We start from the raw sequence: 19,287 nt of genomic DNA, 5'->3' as shown, positions 1-19,287 counted from the left end.
AATAAAAAAATTGCTTTTATTCTAGCTGATATAAAACAAATAAGACTTTTTCCAGAAGACAAAATACTATCAGACATACTGTGAAAATTTCCTTGCTCTGTTAAACATCATTAGGGAAATATTTAAAAAAGAAAAAAATTCAAAAGGGGGCTAATAATTCTGACTTCAACTGTATGTAGGCTACTTTACCTTTAAATTGACCTGCTCAATAAAAACACTCTTTTTGAATGCATCAAACAAAACTAAAGTACATACACAAAACAACATGAGCATTTAGAGAAAATAAACTAATGTAACTATTATCCCGCTTGCCCTTTGAGCATTGCTGAGTGAGTTCTTGAATGCCTATGATTGATCACGCGCTCATCAGAATAGGTTGCGATTGGCTCTGACGGTCAGTGCAGTTCTGGCGCTGTTCAGCCAACAGTGACACGGACACTGATGTTAAACGGCCGCGGCGATCAGCTGATCCATTATAGACAGCGACACGGTGGAAAAAACTCGCTCTGCAGTCATGCTCTTTTTTGGAAACACAAGGAACGTTATTACTGTAACAGCCAAGAGATGAGATACAACTTTATCTCACAAACATTTTTCATTTTTGCCTGGCTGGGCCTGGCGCGCCATGCAGTGCCATGCATTTCAGAATTCTAAACATAGGTTTCTATCTGGGTATACACACCGGCGCCACAAGTCAGCGGCTGTCCACGGTGCCCAGCCACGACTCAGGATACTGTTCATATTTCTGCCGCGCCACAGAGAACAATCTGATTAGTTTCATTTTAAATATCATGCCAATGTGCGCGTCTGGTGTGCGATACTTTAAACTGTCATGTGCTGATCGGCGCATCCGGTGTGTGACGCCCTTACGGGTGGGACGGTTCAAAATTGCCAGTTCAGTTTATATTGCTATTCTGTGTTTGTGGCTTTTGTTTTTTCTATTTACATTGTAAAACAAAATCCCCTATTGTAACACAGTTTAGAAATACCAGAGCAGATCTATCTCAGTTTTATTTTTGTTCTAAGATACAGATTTATTGAATGGAATTTTTGAAGTGCTTTCCGAGGTGTTGAAGTTGCAATTACAACCGGATCCAATGCTTTTAATTCAGGAATTCTCGGATCAAACACATTTGTTGTCAAATACATAACATAAATTGCTCTCATACTGTTTAACTACTGCCAAGAATGTCCTGCTACTGTTCAAGGAAAAAAGGAATCCCCTACATGTAAACTGTGGCTTGGAGATGTTACATTTGGAGCGAATCAGATACTATTTGAAAAGAAAACTTAAACAATTTGACAAAACTTGAAATCCTTTTATCTGTTACCTTGAAAAAACCTTGTGGAATAATGCATCTTTTCTGTAATGTTTTAATATGATTTGTCATCATACTCTGTTGTTCAAACAGGTCTTTGTAAACAAGTTGGCTTATGTTGGTGTTTTTATATTATTTATTGTTATGATTTTTATAATGTTTTTCCTTTTCTTTTTTTCTTTCTATTTGCTTTGCCTTTGTGCTCAATCTGTGTTTTCAATTAAACTTATTTGGAAAAAAACAGGAGCATAAAATACATAGCATTATAATCTACAGTTTATAGTATTTAAAAAAATATATTCTTAAACCTGTGTATTCTAATTCCAGTCTTAAAGATATATATATATATATATATATATATATATATATATATATATATATATATATATATATATATATATATATATATATATATATATATATATATATATATATATATCAGTTTTTCACCTTTAATTAATAAGACAGTTGAGAGTATAGACAGTTAAATGTGGGGAGCAGAAGTGGGGGGGTTGATCGAGAATCAAACTCGGGTCGTCGTGGGCACCGGAGTGCCGTTTGTCGATGCACTAACCCCTGAGATGTCATTTCAAAAAATTCTACCATGAATGTGTACTTTCACTTACCCAGACTTGTCCTACTGTTAAATATGAGTATACATACATTATGTTACATGCATTCTGCCTATATGTTGCAGCAACAGAACATGTTGATTTCAAAAAAGTATTTGTGAGCAGAAAGAGAAATGCACACAAGACCAAGTATTGAGTTTCTGCTGCGTCTTGCACTGGAATCTTTAAAGTTATAACCCAAAGCATGTCAGTTATCAGCAACACACCAAACCATGTCAAAAAGAACTAAACATTTTTTTTTTCGTGAACTGTCTCTTCCCTAGTGTAAATACACAAAAAATAAAGTCACTGAAAACATGAAGTCATGTGAATGCATTTGTATGTGTTGAGGCAGGTGTAGATTAATGTCAAGTTTGAACAAACACACAACAATGGTCAAGTAGTGTTTTTGCCAACACTTCATCCACAACGTGCTGATGAAAATTTACATGGCATCAAACACCAGAAATGCACACCTCTTACAAACTCAACAAATTGCACGTAAACATCAGCGACAATCTGACAACGACATATAGTCACTACCTTACAGACACTGTTTCTATAAAAGATGACAGTACCAAATACTTTCCTGATATACGTGATGCAATATTTTTGGTTGTTTTCAAGCATCAAAACAATTAAAGCATGGCACATCAGAATGTGTTAATAGTAAGTAACAGTAAACAGTAATTTTTTATATTACTATTTTATAATTTTTATAACTTTTTATAATTATTAAAGATTTCTGAACTTTGCAACATTAATTGCTTTCTCAAGTTGTATAAATGAGGATGGAGAAATTCCACTTTATACTGTACTCAGAAGCATCATATAACCAACACTATGAATGCACACCCTGTTACAACACTGAAGTGATGATCATTCTTCTTCTATCCCCCTGTAGACGGACTGCTCCAGTGACAGTGAAAGCGAGGACAACTTCATCGTCATCCCTCCTCGTGATCACCTGGGTCTCGCTATCTTCTCCATGCTCTGTTGCTTCTGGCCTCTGGGCATTGCTGCTTTCTACTTCTCTCAGGGGGTGAGTGCAAAACCCACCAACCAAATCCGCAGCCTAACCATTAAGCCTCTGAAAATATCTGCCACGACACGAGCAGACAGACGCAATGACACTTTCTCATCTGTGCCCCCCTGTAGTCTCCCGAGAGAAGAGAGTTTGTGATCTCTATGAGCTCCTTCTAATAATACAGAACAGGTGCCTTATTATATAATGCGCACAATTATGCGCTCCACTCCTCTGATATAAATATGTAAACACAAATGCACTGATGGGGTGTTTGTGAATAGCGTTGATGCTATGGCCCTGTTTACATCTGATATTAATATGCATTTTTATTGAACCCATCAAGTGGATGATGCTAAATTTACAGTCAAACACACTTTTTTTTTTTTTTTTTGCATTTGAACAACATTAGAAATTTGTCAGGGGTATGAATAATTTCAGACTTGACTGTATGTACGCTGATCAGATGAGTTTTAAACTTTCCATCTACAAGGGTTTGGTTTGAAGGGTGAAAACAAATGCAAAAAGCTAATGTTCTCTTACCAGACCTGATTCTAACACACAACCGTTAGATCAGTAACATAAACTGTAGGCCTTCATATCATTTTCCGTTGTCTTTTCTGTGCACACATATGCTCTAAAGAGAATTCCACTTCAACTGAATAGTTGAATCAATACAATCTCAGAATCTCACATAACTGATGTAGGGGAAACATACAGCAAAGTCCCTTTAAGGCAAGTTATTTCAATCGGCAGCCATCTTTGAAATGCCTCACGGGCAGTATCCTCAGGCATTTTGTCTGAATGAGGAAACATAAAATTCTCTAAAATGTTTGCCAAGATTACGATTACTTTACATATTTGCAATCATCAATAAATTTAATCAACAACTGTCTCTTAAGTTTCGTTCTAAATGTCTGAATCAAACTAAATCGGCATGTTTTCAGGTAGCTTAAAAGCTAAAGCCGCCTTTCCACTGCACAAGGCATTTGGACACGAATGTCGGCATACGCCCTCTTGTGGCAGTCGCACAAACTATTCAGTTTTGTCGTGCACATGGGAGAGAAGCTGTTCTCACTGTGTCTGAAATAAGATTAATTAAATTAAATTACATTTTTACTGCCATGTCTCTAAAACATGAACAGTTTATGCTGTTTGAATGAATGCCAAAGTCTATTTAACTGATTGTATTTTAATTAATTTACATCGATGCTGTAAAAGGAACTATATAAAATTCACCGGACGTTTATCAGAAAAATTATTCTGTTTAGAATATGATTGACCCTTTCATTTTCATTTATAAGGTATTTAGTAAGCATAAATAATACTTTAGATTAGGTCACAAAACTAATGTAGTTAATAAAAAAATGCATTACCATACAAATGAACTATTAGTATGTGCCTAAATAAAAAGATATATATGAATGTTATGTAAAATAGTTTATTAGTCATTTACTTATGCATTCTGAATGATCTTAAATCGTAACATTATCTTAACAGATAATAAATTTACTATTTGCTAAAGCTTAATATAAAAATATATTATTTATTATAGTGTTACCGACTGACCCCCTATACATGTTGTGTAGACCTCCTTCTGGGTGATCAAGCATTATTTGGATGGTCAACTTCCCCAAAACCCCTCTAATTCGCACCCTGCTTGTTAGCTTTAGTTAAAGCATTAAGTTTACATGAACTAACAACAAACAACTGTATTGCCTTTTACTAATGTCAACAAGCATGAATAATATACTTTAATAATGTATTGTTCATGAAAATACTGTAAATACATGAACTAATATTAATTACTTTAGTAGAGTGTTAGTAGAGATGTTTTACATTCTTATGCATTCTCTCAGCGTCTATGAATTTTTGAAATTCTGTGGTGAAATACAGCTTTGTGAATTAATGTGCTTTTTAGCGATTTATTTTATGCAGAGCAAAATATGGGGATGAGCATGCTTATCCATCATGCTTCTCCAAATTAATGATTTCATTAGTACATTTAAAGACAATAATTACTTGCAATGTTCTAAAATATGTTTTATGAGTTCAAATGCAGACAACCATGTACTGTAAATGTTAAAACGGTAGTAACTTCGACTTATCACAGTATTTTTATACTGCTACTCTCTGATGATTTGAAGTGCCTCTTTGATCCTCACTTGTAAGTCGCTTTGGATGAAAGCGTCTGCTAAATAAGTATGTGTGAGAAGTTGTATTAGGAAGTACTTTTACCTCCATTACTCATGCGTGCCCTATTCATAAAGCATATTTAATAGATTTCACTGCTTTAGCATTCACTTAACAGTAAAACTGAGCAGAATTAAAATATTATAATTTAAAAGGGGCTTTACTTTTTAATTTACATTAAAAGTTCAGAAAATTCAACATTCACACATGCCTATAGACCCTCGCTTATTTTAAAGGTGGTTGAAAGTGGCCAAAAGAGAAAGAAGTAAATGTAAACTGAGAAGCGTCTCTGTTCATTTACTGTAAATCTGATTAACAAAATGCATTTTAAGACAAGCTGTAAACAGGTCCTCTGACGCATCGTCTTTTTTCTGCCACAAAATGCATCTATTTTTCCTTTTTTTTCCCTAATTTTCCTTTTTTACCTCCAAATGAGCCTTATCATTCTTATTTTCAGTTTAGTTTGTGGCAGACACTATCAAGAGTAAATTATTTTGTCAGGAGTTAAGTGAATTCTCTAAGAGTAATTGTGATGATGATGGTGTTGGTGCTGTTCAGAGAAGTGAAGTTGTCCAGAACAAAGCTTCACTCCTCAGTGTGTGTGCATGTGTGTGGAGGATGGAAATGAGATCTGGTGGATATGTGAATGTTTTTGCCCTGTCTCCTGGCTGGAAATATTCCTCCGAGAACATCCTGAATGGATTTTCTCACTTTCCCTGCGGCATAGGGTTGAATGTTCATGAGGAATGTCTCCAACCATTTGCTTTCGACTCCTTCAACATCCACCTCTGTCTCACTCCAGCAGAAAGAGAAAATGACGTTCGCTGCATCTTATTACTAACAAAGCACTTTGAATTAAATAGAAATTTCCCTCTTTTTTAATAAACATATTTTAAGTAACCGCTTTGAATTTGATGGATTTTTACATCCATCACTTTGTAAGAACTACTATATAGTTAAAAATTGGTTAAAATGCATTTAAACCTTTTAACAATATAACAATGCCATATTATTCGTTTTTGGCAATATTTACTAACATTTAATTGTCAATTTTAAAACCTTATTTTACACTATCATTCAATCTACTTGCTTTTACCCATTTGTCAGCTAGACATTTTGGTAACACTAATACTTCAGAAAAAGTTCCCACTAAAAATTAAATATTGGCTTATTAAAGTACTATTATCAATATATTGTTTATTAGTACTTATTCTACTTCTTTAATAATGTCCAATGCCTGAATTACCTCAAGTGCTATAAATTAATACTTTATTGACTTAAAGGGCACTTATTTTACCTCTTTTACTAGATTTAAGATAAGTCTTAGATGTGTCCAGAATCTGTCTGTAAAGTTTCAGCTCAAATACCCATCAGATTATTTATTATAGCCTCTAGAATCTGCCCATGTTGGCGGCTGAATACATTGTAGCTGTTTTTGTAGCCTGTGGCTTTAAATCCAAATGAGCTGCTTCTCCCTGCTTACCATTCCCACATGCATGTCTGCTTCTTATTAGGTGTTACGTTAGATAAACAGCACAGTGGCAGAGACAGACTCGAATGAAGCTGAAATCCAGCTCATTAGTCAAAAATAGCATGTACTTTTTATTGATGTGTTTGTGGTGCAGTTTAGTCAAGCCTTTCTGAAATGAAGAGTCTCACACAAATGCCATTTGCAGTACAGACACATACATAAATTAGCATTTACTAACACCATGCGGCCGTGGTGATTATAGCTGTTAAGAATTACATTTACTGTCTTTATTCCAAACGTGCTGTGTTTAAAACGTTTTAAACTTACAAAACTTATAAAAATCACAGAGAGTTGTTACAAATATTTTAATCCCAGTTTATTTGCAAAATAAATGGTCTGTGGACATGTGTCAATTCGTTGACACAATTCTCAATCAATTCGTTGGGCAGGGAAAACCACACTCCTATGTCATGTTGCGGTAGACCTCAAAATCACTGGAATTTGGATCCTATTTTAACATCAGTAAAATTTTAAAAAGACTTGCTGGGTTTATATCACTTCAATATGACTGTGGTCACACTATACCTACACACAGTTCTTTCCAAACCCTTTAAAAGTCTTAGATACTGTTTTGTAATAGTGAAAATTGTGCCTTAAAATCAAGTGTGCCCACAATTTTTAAGCAATTAAAATGATGGAACATTGTTTTATTCAGATTTTGACATTTTATTCATAAACATTATTTGAAACATTAAAACAGAGACTTCACTTGTTGTTTACATGATTTCTATATATAGCACTGTATTTAAATAAACATTATTTATATTGTTTGCTTGAGTAAGAAATTTAAGTTTACATTTCCAAACAAAGAAGACACAGTGGCTCAGTGGTTAGCACTGTCGCCTGACAGCAAGAAAGTCGCTGGTTCGAGGCCCAGCTGAGTCAGTTGGCTTCTGGTAGAGTTTGCATGTTCTCCCCGTGCTAGCATGGGTTTCCTCCAGGTGCTCCGGCTCCCTCCACAGTCCAAAGACATGCGGTATAGGTCAATTTAATAAACTAAATTGGCCATAGTGTATGTGTGTGAATGTGAGAGTGTATTGGTGTTTCCTAGTGCTGGGTTGTAGCTGGAAGGGCATCTGCTGTGATAACTATGCTGGATAAGTGAACATATGCTGGATAAGTTGGCAGTTCATTCCACTTTGGTGACCCCTGATGAATAACGGGACTAAGCTGAAGGAAAATTAACTAATGAATGTACTTTCAAACAATATGTTTGCTATTAATTGTAATAATCCAGTTTTTTGCATGCACAAGGAGACTAACAGCAGCCAGTGTGCAACCCAAAGATCTGATCTCACCCTAACAGTCCTTAGTCTGGATTTATTCTGTCTCAGTTTTATGTGTAATAACTATATTAGTAGAACTACATTAATATAACAACTATTAGCATCCAGAGCATTAGACATAGTTCTAAGCAAACACCCAATACACTTTTATTGTCAGATGTTTCATTATCTGGATTCTAACAATCCATAACTGTGTAATTACCCTTATTTATTTTTTTTCTGCTTGCTTTCAATTTACATTCAGAATGCTTTCCAAAGCTTGATCTTTATCACTATATCAGTATATTACTTGGTATAAACAGACCTTTACTGGAAAGGTCAGTTAAAAAAGATGCCTCTTAAATTTAACAAAAAAAACATGTTAACATAGCAACTCAGCTAGCGTACCAGCACTGGTGTGTCCAAACAGCCCATTATTGACTGTCGCAAAGCGTAGGAGTGAAAATCAATAGTGTTTTCCCTAGACTACAGGGTCAGATGCAGTGACAAAGGGAGCAAGACACATCCCGCAGCGACAGCCATGTGTGACTGCCAACTCTTTCCACTTCTCTAGAGGATACGAAAAAAAAAAAAGACAGCAGACTCTGAAGGGTCACGACACAATCACACAAAGCGACTGTTCAAAGCATGTTTGCGTGTTTATACACATCGCATATCATGCTGTGGGGCAATAAAACGTTGTGTATAATAGTGTCGCTTTAACTTATCTTCACTTTCTACAGAAATTTGCCCCATTAAATTCATGCAGCCCTTGAGCCATGTTCTTGGTAAACGAGCATCATAGTAAGACTTAATTATTCATTTGAACTGGGAAATGGATTGATTAAACTATTACATCGGGCTCCGTAGGCCTCGCTATTAAAGAAATTAAGGCAGTGAGATGTTCCTTTTTTTTTGACTTTAATAGCTCTCAGCAGAGCGTATTTCCAGTGTTGGGTTGTATGGAAGACGCAAACGTTAGATAATGCCATTTATTGCTAGTTCAAATCACGTGTCGTTTTTGAAACTGCCCTCAGGTGGAAATAGTACAAGACTGAATGTTTTACTCTACAAAGCGACCATGTTGCTATTTGTCAAGAGGATTGCAGCAGAGGCATCAGTGCAAAATGTTTTTTCGTCTGATCTCTGTATCATGTTTAGCTCATCCCTCCTGACACCAGCCCATATAACAAGAAAGAAACATTGTGAAGTTAGCTGTTGACGAGCTGAGCGTCTGTGCAACGCCGGATCCTGCTTTCTCTCCTGTCCCTGTTGCATCACTGATCATGACTAAAAACCTCAGAGGTGTTTTTAGCAATGTTTATAAAATGAAACAAGCGGAGACAAAGCTAATAATAATTATGACAAAAGCACACATGTAAAGTGGTCCCAATGGGCAGGAACTCTACAGACCTTTAAAAAATAAATAAGCATAGAAAAAGTACTGTATTAAGTTTAGAATATTTAGAAATGTTGTTTTTAAAACATACTGTACATAATACAGGTAAGACTGCATAATAATAATAATAATAATAATAATAATAATAATAATAATACATTTTATTTGTAATGCGCTTTTCTTAGACTCAAAGCGCTACAAGGCAAAATACTAGCAATACAAGGCAAAATACCAACAATAGCAGAAACAGCACAACAACATAAATGGTTAACTGTGACACAAAAAATCATGTGAATTTTAACCCTACTTTTATTTATTATGACACTTTTTTACACAGTTTCTTTTCAATAGGTTAAAGTTAAAAAAAAAAAGGCTATTGAAAAAAAAAAAACAATTATGCTATTTAGGAGCCATGTGCACATAGCTGCACTCTCTCTCTCTCTCTCTCTCTCTCTCTCTCTCTATCTTTCTCTCTCTCAAGCTCAAGTTCAGGTTGCTTTTTACTATTTAGTACAATATTGCCAAAGCATTTTAGATATGTATGAAATCTGCTTGTTAAGTGGTGACGTGTTTGTGACGTATGTAATACTGTTTCCGGGTCCAAGCCACCATTCATTTGAGTTGAGAAATCATTCGTTTATGATCACTTTTTATTCATATCACACATTAAAGTTAATTTTATATAAATTCATAGTGTACACAACAATCGCTGGGCTTGCCGCATAACAAATACCAAAATTTTAACAATTTATAAAACAATGAATCACTTTCTGGCCATCAGATATTAGGCACGGACATATATGTATTGCGATCGTCACTTTCGAAAGTATTAAATCGCTTTGTAAACGTTTATATTACCATTTCATGAATCTCCTCATTCTGTTGAATAGAGAGCTTGGACCCGGATGCCGCTCCGCGTGACTTAACAAGCGGATATGTAGTATATTTGCCATCAAATTAATACCATATACAGCAAATGACAAACAAATTACAGGAAAATGAATCAAAACAAAAGACAATTCTCTAAAATATGTATTAACAATTAAGTAATAATTACAATAAAAGGTGTAGATTTAAATAAGGCAAATGAATTGATTGACCATTTCTAAAGATGTACATATATTTTGCAGCCAGTTTAGAGAGACACTGCTCGCTGCAGAGCCACTTGAGCTCCAACTCCTCCTCCTATAAGCTGTTTCAATGCGTACACCCACCCCACCCCTAACCCCAACCTCCAGTGACATCACTTGTAGAAGAAGTGCAAGGAAGGAGGAGCTGGAGCTCAAGCTCCCCCTTGCTGGAGCTCGGCTTTGCCCAAGTGGCTTGAGTTTAGATGTCATTTCGTCTTCTCCGAGTGTTTAGTAAAGTTTTATTTTAATTGTTTAAGTTAAGCCACGCAAAAAGCAGTCTTTAATAAAAGTAATGCAAAAACGCAGTAACTTTAAAAAAGTGAAAGCGAATGTGCAAAATGTCAGCAGCAGATTTTACCTGCCAGTGGGTGCACATGGTTTCTGAATAGAATAAATGTAAAACAAATAGTGGATTTCTTTTTTTATGTCAACAATCTTTTTTAAAACTTCAAACCATTGAAAATAAACGGTGTATAATAGTGTCATATATTGTTAAAAATCACTTTATTGTCATGTGCTGTGAGTAAAAGGTGTGTTTCAATCCGGCTATCACCGCAAGTATATTTCAAATCTGTGGGAAGCACTGTATATGATTACAGTTGAACCACTAAAGCAACATGGAATGATTTGACTATGTTTTTGGTTCCTTTTCTGGATTTTGAAAGATTCTGGAACATTACCGTCTTTGGAGGGTGAGGGAGCTCTCCTAAAATATATTTAAAATATCTTCATTTGTGTTGAATATTTACACACACTAATTCTTTAATACATGCTTGAATACATTTTATTTGGCAACTAATATAATATAACAAATATTTTAAAATGTAGAAATGGTGATTAAGCTGGAACAATAGTGTTTTCTGTATGCTTTTTCTAGCTGTGACAGTAAGCAAAGAAAAGTTTTCCATGTCAGTTACCAGCACAACATAAATCAGTATGCAAATAAATGTAGCCTATATACTAAAACATCAAATCTGAGTAAACGAAATAAAAAATTAATTTGCATCTCATATATGCAAGACAATTTATGGTTGTAAATTTGTGAAAATGAAAGACACTTTAAGACTTTTTAAGGATCCAGACATCCTGCTTACTGGTTGTATCCAATTTTCCATCTTAGATGCATTCAGCGTATCTGAAATATGACGGTTCACATTGCTTCCTAAAAGGTTGCTTGCATTTTTAACACATTTAAAAAGTAAGGTACTTTCCTATGTAACACTGCCCTTCAAAGTAGGTCGAATGGATTTTTAAAATGTAAAAGCATGAGATGTGGCTCAGCACTATGTGCCTAACAACACATCTGATATTCCATTTCGCCCTCAGCATCAAGAAAGCACTATAAAGTTCAATGCAATTTACCCTTGAATGGAAAACAGGTCAATGTATCCTTTGATCTTGCTTCTTTCTCACACTTCCTTCTCTTTGTTCCAGACCAGCAAAGCCGTGACTAAGGGAGACTTTCCATTAGCTAGCATCGCATCTAGACGAGCCTTGTTCCTGGCTGCTCTCTCCATCACCATTGGGACAGGGGTCTACGTGGGTGTAGTGGTGGCCCTCATTGCGTATCTGTCCAAACCAGGCCACATTTAGCAGACCGCTCAGGAGAGGATTGCAAAACTCCACCATACTACAGTTCACGTATTTTTTTTCAAATGTCTCATTCTCGTCCCTCCCCGTGGACTGCCTGTCCAGTCAGAGAAAAGGATGAAGCAGAAGAACTGGGCACTTTATCGCCTCAGTCATAATATATACATGTACGCTTCACCCTCGCGTCAAACCACACTGGATGAAACTTAACTAAGTCTGAGAGCAGTTCAGGTGAAGAATATAAACTTCAGACAAATCAGCAATCCAATTAACTGAACCCAAAAGAGAAAGTATTCCAAGGGACACCAAGAAGGATCAAAAGGGACTAAGTGCCCTTGGATTTGTTTTTCTCTTCCCAACTGTGCTTCGTTCCAAATCTGAAAGAGAAATCAAGCCGTTTCTCTGTTTCTCTCTCTCTCATTACTTACTTAGTCCGGTAAACCCTGTATGTGCGTGTGGCCCAATTAAACCAGCGTTGGTGAATACACCGACTGCAGGCTTTGAGCTCTGTTAAAAAGAACAGAATGTTTTCATCCTATGCTGGAGAAATAACACAGCTTTGTATGTTATAAGCAAATGTGGAGGTCATACATAAACCTAAATGCTAATGATCACAATATGGATCTACAGGACAAGAAAAAACTCTCCAAGACTGTGCGTTCCACCTTGAATTAATCACTACTTGTACACACAGTCTATATGTTATTCCTACTTTTGTATTCCTGGATTTTAGGTGCTTTAAGTTGTATATGCTTTGCCTTTGTTTTGTTAAAAGTCCAAACTTCATTCTGACCCAACATAAGCAGCAAGGTTAATGTGTGGGACGCAAGGACAGCAAGTGTTTATGTTATATCGGTGCAGATTTGCTTGACTTTACCAGATCAACTTTTGCTCCCGGGTGTCTGAACTGAATATAAATGAAATGACTGCGCAAACATGGATGAAATGGCGACGTGTCCTTTTACTCCCCAAATGCATCATTTAATGTCTCTTATGAGTCGAGTACAAAAATCAATCAGACTTGGCATAACAGACGCTCAAAAATGTATGATATGCTCTCTTCAGATCCTAAGATGGATGTTTGAACAAAAAGCCAGGTTTTGTTTTCAGGTGAAAGGGCCTCAGATTGAATCGATTAATAATGTATAGGATGTCTGTAAGCTCACGGGCATGAACAGGAACACACAGGGGATGTTGAGGTAAAGGTCGACTGCTCTATTTCAACAACAATGAAGCCTGGATGTGGTGTAGTCATCCGCATAAGAACTTCAAAACATGAAAACAATGGCTTCTCCGGCGGCTATAGGTTGTGATTCGGGGCTTGATTTGAATTCCTCTGATGGAGTGCTCAGTCGGAAACTTGGAGAAATGAAATTGGCCACATTGTGAAGTAGGAATAGCCAATTGTGTATACACTCCTAATTGCTTCCCGTGGCTATTTGGAATACCCAGCTGTATTGAATACACACATTTTCAGGGTGAAGCCTTTTGGGGGCCAGATTGACAAAACATTCAAGTACAATGTACTATTTTCTTCCTTTTCCAAAAGTTTGTTTTTGATATTCCCCCAAGAAATTACAGAATGTTCTTAGCTTTTTGTCAAAGGGATGTAAATTTTAATTTGCTGATAATTTACTCACTCTAAGGCTATCCAAGATGCTCTTTAGTAGAAGATTAAAGAAGATTCTTAGCTGAAATGAGGGTTCTCAAGACACCTCCAGGAATTATGTTTAGGACTGCTTGTTGAGTCTGTGGATAAGATATAATAATGTTCAGTCTTTTGCAAAGACCGATCATTTTGCCAATCCTTCATAATAAATGAATGTATCATCAGGAACTGTGGCAAAATTGCGATCTCGATAATTATTTTCCATGGTGAACGATAACGATATACATATTTCAATATCAGTTGTTAATGTTTCCAGGTTTAAAAGATTATCCCAACAACGACTGAAGCCAAAAAAATTAGAGGGTCCATTAAATGGCATAACATATTTTCGGCTGATAAATTTTCGGTGGCTGAAAATTCTGTACATCTCTAACATCAACACACTTCTAGATTCCCATTGTAGCACATTTCTGGTGTTTGATTGGCTCCTAGATCAATATAGAGTAAAAAAAAGTCCTGAGCTTGTCATTGTTATTGTCAAATATTATCGCGATTTAATATAATATTGTTTATCAGCCCAACCCTAGGAACAACAGGTATTAGTAAGATTTGCCGGCCTGTTTTTTTGATTGTCAAAGTGCCACCAGCCATTAAATTGCGTTTTATAAATCACCAAAGATCATGGTTTCAGCTAAAAAGTCTTATTTGAAGAAAGTCACATCTTTGATAGTCTGAGGGTATGTTAACTCCAAATTCAAACCAAATCTTTCCATTTAAGACTATTTGCAGAACAAAACATTTTTAAAAAAACACCATAAGTAACTTCTCAAAGTTAAGATACCCTCCAATTACCCTCCAACCTCCATTAGACAAGCCTTATGAGTTTGACAGTACGCAGTCAGATAGCATCAACACCTGTAATTTTATTCTTAAAACCATGACACACTAAACTAGAGTTGAAGAACTAGCCGCAAGAAAAGCAGACTGTTGTCTCCTCACGTCAGCTGCGTCTCAGTCAGAACCTGTGATTCATCACAATAAAAGGACTACAGGCGATTACAAACGAGCACATATGCATTCTGCATCTGCGTGTGAGGAATTTAACTGTCTAGATGAGCAAGGAATAATATTCAGAATTCTTCATTCACAAAGGAATATCTACACTAGGACTGCTACAGATATTTAAACTAATCAGTGCACTCTTATCATTTTGGATATCAATATACTGAACAGTTTCGCCAGTCAGGTGGATGCTGTTATTGATTGATGGCTTGGTGCGTCTTGATGATCCTTGAGGACAAAACTATGGATGTTTTTTTTTTTTTTCCTGTACAATTTACTTTGATTTGAAGAAGGGAATAAAACTGTCACGATGTAGTAACTTCATCTTGGTTTGGTTCACCAAAGCAGTGTTTCTAAATGATCCAGTTGTTATGTGCAGGTAAACACTCATCTCATGGGTCAGAATAAAACCTGTCTGCATACCAATCATCCATCAGAATGTATAGACAACTGTCTATATGCGTTTATTGTGGCTTTCTTTTTTTGTATGAGTGTGTGTGTGTGTGTGTACCTTGTATTTTCATGTTGTGGGGACCAAACGTCCTTACAAGTACAGCTATACTAACCACTAAGGTTTAATCTTGTGAGGATATAAGGCTCATAAATCATACAGAATTGAGTATTTTGAAAATGTGAAAAATGCAGATTGTTTACTTTGAGGGTTGGGTTTAGGGATAAAGATGGGATAGGGGTACCATTTACAGTTTGCAAATTATAAAACTCATTCAGTCTATAGGATGTCCACAATTAAGATTAGTTCTTGCTCCAGATTAAACTGAGTCATTCTGAGATGCATTACATAAACATTTTAACACAGTGTACGTTATAACTCACAATACACTTTGATTAAAACCTGGTTCATTGTTCCACTGGCTTTCTCATCACAAGCAAACTGCACCAGATGTTTTTATTTTTTGTTTTTTAACTGACTGACTTGTTGAAATCTTATATGATCTTATACTCATAATGTTATCAATTAAATCGTAGGTGCCAACCATTTTCACATATGCCAAACAAACTCTGCTAAGGAAGACAAATAAGCACCAGACTTTGAAACAAAAAGCCAGTTGTAAAAGCTCTTGAGATCCCTTTGAGAAATGTACTTCCTAAGATATTTTTTTTCTTCAATTATATATTTTAGCCCTGCTCCAGGGGATAAATAAAAAAACACAACAGCTGAACTCACCGGACGTTAAGGTTACAGGTGCTTTTTTTGAAGTCTGCAAATAATAATTACCTGAAAGGTATGTGGATTGTGAAAACAGAGAACTGGTGTAAGGTTATGCTTTATAATTTCATATTAATGAGCGAATACATACGGCGAGTTTAAGAAACAACTCGGACTTCATGAATAGTATACTGATTAACTATTTCAGTGTGTGAGATGTGCTACCTGGATACTACAGGGTGGGCCATTTATATGGATAAACCTTATTAAAATGAGAATGGTTGGTGATATCAACGTCCTGTTTGTGGCACATTAGTATATGTGAGGGGCAAACTTTTCAAAATGGGTGGTGACCATGGTGGCTATTTTGAAGTCAGCCATCTTGGATCCAACTTTTGTTTTTTCAATTGGAAGAGAATCATTTGACACATCAAACTTATTGGGAATGTTACAAGAAAAATAATGGTGTGCTTGGTTTTTACAAGTTTCTGACCACTTATAAAATGTGTTCAATGTGCTGCCCATTGTGTTGGATTGTCAATGCAACCCTCTTCTCCCACTCTTACACTGATAGCAACACGGCAGGAGAAATGCCAGCACAGGCTTCCAGTATCCGAAGTTTCAGGTGTTGCACATCTTCACATCACCATGAAACACATCATCATGTAGCAATTCCAAATATCCCGTGGTCTTGAGGTTTCCATTGATGAAGAATGGCCCCACTATCTTTGTTGTCTATGATGTGAAGACAAGATGTGCAGCACCTGAAACCAAGGATACTGGAAGCCTGTGCTGACATTTCTCCTGCGGTGTTGCTATCAGTGTGGGAGAAGAGGTTTGCATTGACAATGACTCTATAACTCATGAAAGAATAAAGTTACGTTAAAACCAAGCACACCATTGTTTTTCTTGTGAAATTCCCAATAATGTGTCAAACGACCCTCTTCCTATTGAAAAAACAAAAGTTGGATCCAAGATGGCAGATTTCAAAATGGCCAACATGGTCACCACCCATCTTGAAAAGTTTGCCCCATCACATATACTAATGTGCCACAAACAGGACGATAATACCACCAACTATTCCCATTTTATTAAGGTGTATCTATATAAATGGCCCACCATGTACAATAAAAAATAGCACCAATTAAAAATATATAATCTCTAATGCAAGTTTAGAGGTCAGGGAAAAAATTTCTACAAGAGGAAGGTTTCTATTGGTGTGGTGCTTTGTTCAAGGTCTACAGATTTACACATTACCAGAGCTTTGAAAGACCACACTGGTGCAAATGCATTCCCTGAACCATTTTTATGAGACAAGAATGAGCTGAAATAAAAAACGAGGGTTCAGTTGAGGATTTTACTGTTAATTCACTATTCATATTTGTGCATTATGAACTAATTTCACTTAACGTTTAGTGTATGGAATGAGAATTGACTTAGAAATAATAAAAACTAATTCAATTACTATATATGTTCGCAGACTTTAATGCAAACAAACCCCAGCTGCATTCAGTATGTAGCACAACAGGAATGACTGATGCCTGGATGGCTAAACGCAAAGCTCTGCTGCTTTCTTTCTCAAAGCCTGTGATGCACAGACAGCAACACACACTCAAGACCTGCTGGTTTTTGGTTTGGGTCTTTAGCAAATGCATTTCCACTGCAACCACCAGAGCGTTGAAAGCCAACATGGGACACTTGCAGTCTCTCAGCACAGGTCATGCATTAGTCATACCTGACATTTACGGTTCACAATTAGCTTCCCATAATGGCTTTTTCCAAGGAAGCGCCTGCTCTCCAGAGCATAGCTGGAAATAGCAAAACAGAATGGTTTTTACAAATAACACCCTATGCTACTTTGCAGCCACTGAAGCTTAACTGAGCTAATCTTTCAAGTGCAGCATAAATAAAATTAAAATATCGGTTGCAGATGACAAAACAGGGTGCTTGCTCAAATTTGCCGGAATGAAAATAGCTTTAGCATCAAGGTCTGAACTGATTTAACATGATATGTAGCTGTTTTTGCTCATGTGTTTGCGTCATTAATTTCTAAATGAACAGTGTCAGCCTTTCCTTTGGTTGTGTATCAGTCTGGCCCTTTTTCTCCCTATTTTACGTTTCCATAGTGACTAGTCCTTTTCAGACATTCATTTTATGCACTCGCTGTGACCTACACTGAACCAATGGAGAGATTAAATGTGCAATTTAATAAACTGCGAGAAAGTCCAGATGCTTATGTTTTGGTCACTGAAAATGCTGTTTTTAATCTGGTGTGGCTTATCGCTACAAATTGAGCAGATTGATATCTGTCAGATTCCGTTTGAACAGATTGAAAGAGAGAACGAGGAAAAAAAAGTGTTTATAAAGATTGTCAATGTTTTCTTCTTGGTATTGTAATTCTTTTGAGTTTTCATTCGTTCATGATCCGAATGTGCTTGTGTGACGGCGGTGATGTAAATATTGCAAATGAAAGACATGATGCAGCTGTGTAAAATAAATGATTTGAGACAAAAAAGATCTTGTTGTTATTACTGTGCTACTTAGATGCGTTTCTGCCTCTTGGGAAAATAGATGATAACACTGTGGTCTTTATGTGTGAATTTCTCTTGTCAGGAACAAAATGCTAGTCAGACCAAACAGACGGATGAGTCACGTTGGAGCTTAGCAGAGGTGTGTATGGAGGTGTGAGCATGGAGATTCACACTTTTCCTTCCCCTCTTATTCATATATTAACTGCAACAGAATCCTTTTGTGGAGGACATAATGGAGGAATGCATCTTACAATCTCATAACACCTGCACTATCTGACAAAAGTCTTGTCGTCAATTCTAGTTGTAAGAGAAACAAATAATAATTTGACTTTTAGATGATCATTTGGAAAAGTGGCAGAAGGTCGATTTTCCTGATGAATCGTCTGTTGAACTGCATCCCAAACATCACAAATGCTGCAAAAGACCAATTAGAACCCACATGGACCCAAGATTCTCACAGAAATCAGTCAAGTGTGGTGAAGGAAAAATCATTGTTTGGGGTTATGTTTAGTATGGCGGCGTGCGAGAGATCTGCAGAGTGCATGGCAACATCAAAAGCCTGAGGTATCAAGACATTTATGCTACTCATTACAATACAAACCAAAAGAGAAGGCAAATTCTTCAGCAGGATAAGCTCTTCAAACTTCAGCCTCTACATCAAAGTTCCTGAAAGCATAGAAGGTCAAGGTGCTCCAGGATTGGCCAGCCCAGTCACCAGACATGAACATAACTGAGCATGTCTGGGGTAAGATGGAGGAGGAGGCAATAAAGATGAATCCAAAGAATCTTGATGAACTCTGGGAGTCCTGCAAGAGTGCTTTCTTTTTACATTCCATATGACTTTATTAAAAAGTT

General features: G+C 36.4%; 1 protein-coding gene and 1 long non-coding RNA gene across 3 annotated transcripts in view; one reads left to right on the top strand and one right to left on the bottom strand.

The window, feature by feature from the left end:
* Nucleotides 1-15,162, top strand: part of syndig1l (synapse differentiation inducing 1-like) — a 45,884-nt gene extending 30,722 nt beyond the window's left edge. The window contains exons 3-4 of one of the 2 annotated variants that reach the window (XM_005160575.5): nucleotides 2,835-2,972; nucleotides 11,907-15,162. In XM_005160575.5, coding sequence (XP_005160632.1) covers nucleotides 2,835-2,972; nucleotides 11,907-12,065 — 297 coding nt within the window. In that variant the 3' untranslated portion in view covers nucleotides 12,066-15,162. The remainder of the gene's footprint in view (nucleotides 1-2,834; nucleotides 2,973-11,906) is intronic. The other variant, NM_001044781.1, reaches the window with a different exon arrangement.
* LOC141379286 (uncharacterized) lies at nucleotides 14,960-18,410 on the bottom strand. Its single transcript, XR_012395809.1, has 2 exons — nucleotides 16,913-18,410; nucleotides 14,960-16,199 (listed from the first exon to the last, which is right to left on the bottom strand). It is a non-coding gene; the product is annotated as an uncharacterized lncRNA (long non-coding RNA).
* Nucleotides 18,411-19,287: the final 877 nt, after the last annotated feature.

Source organism: Danio rerio, chromosome 20 (assembly GCF_049306965.1).
Source record: "Danio rerio strain Tuebingen ecotype United States chromosome 20, GRCz12tu, whole genome shotgun sequence".
Classification (NCBI taxonomy): Eukaryota; Metazoa; Chordata; class Actinopteri; order Cypriniformes; family Danionidae; genus Danio; species Danio rerio.
The sequence above is the reverse complement of the archived record's forward strand: the minus strand, read 5'-3'. Positions and strand labels throughout refer to the sequence as shown.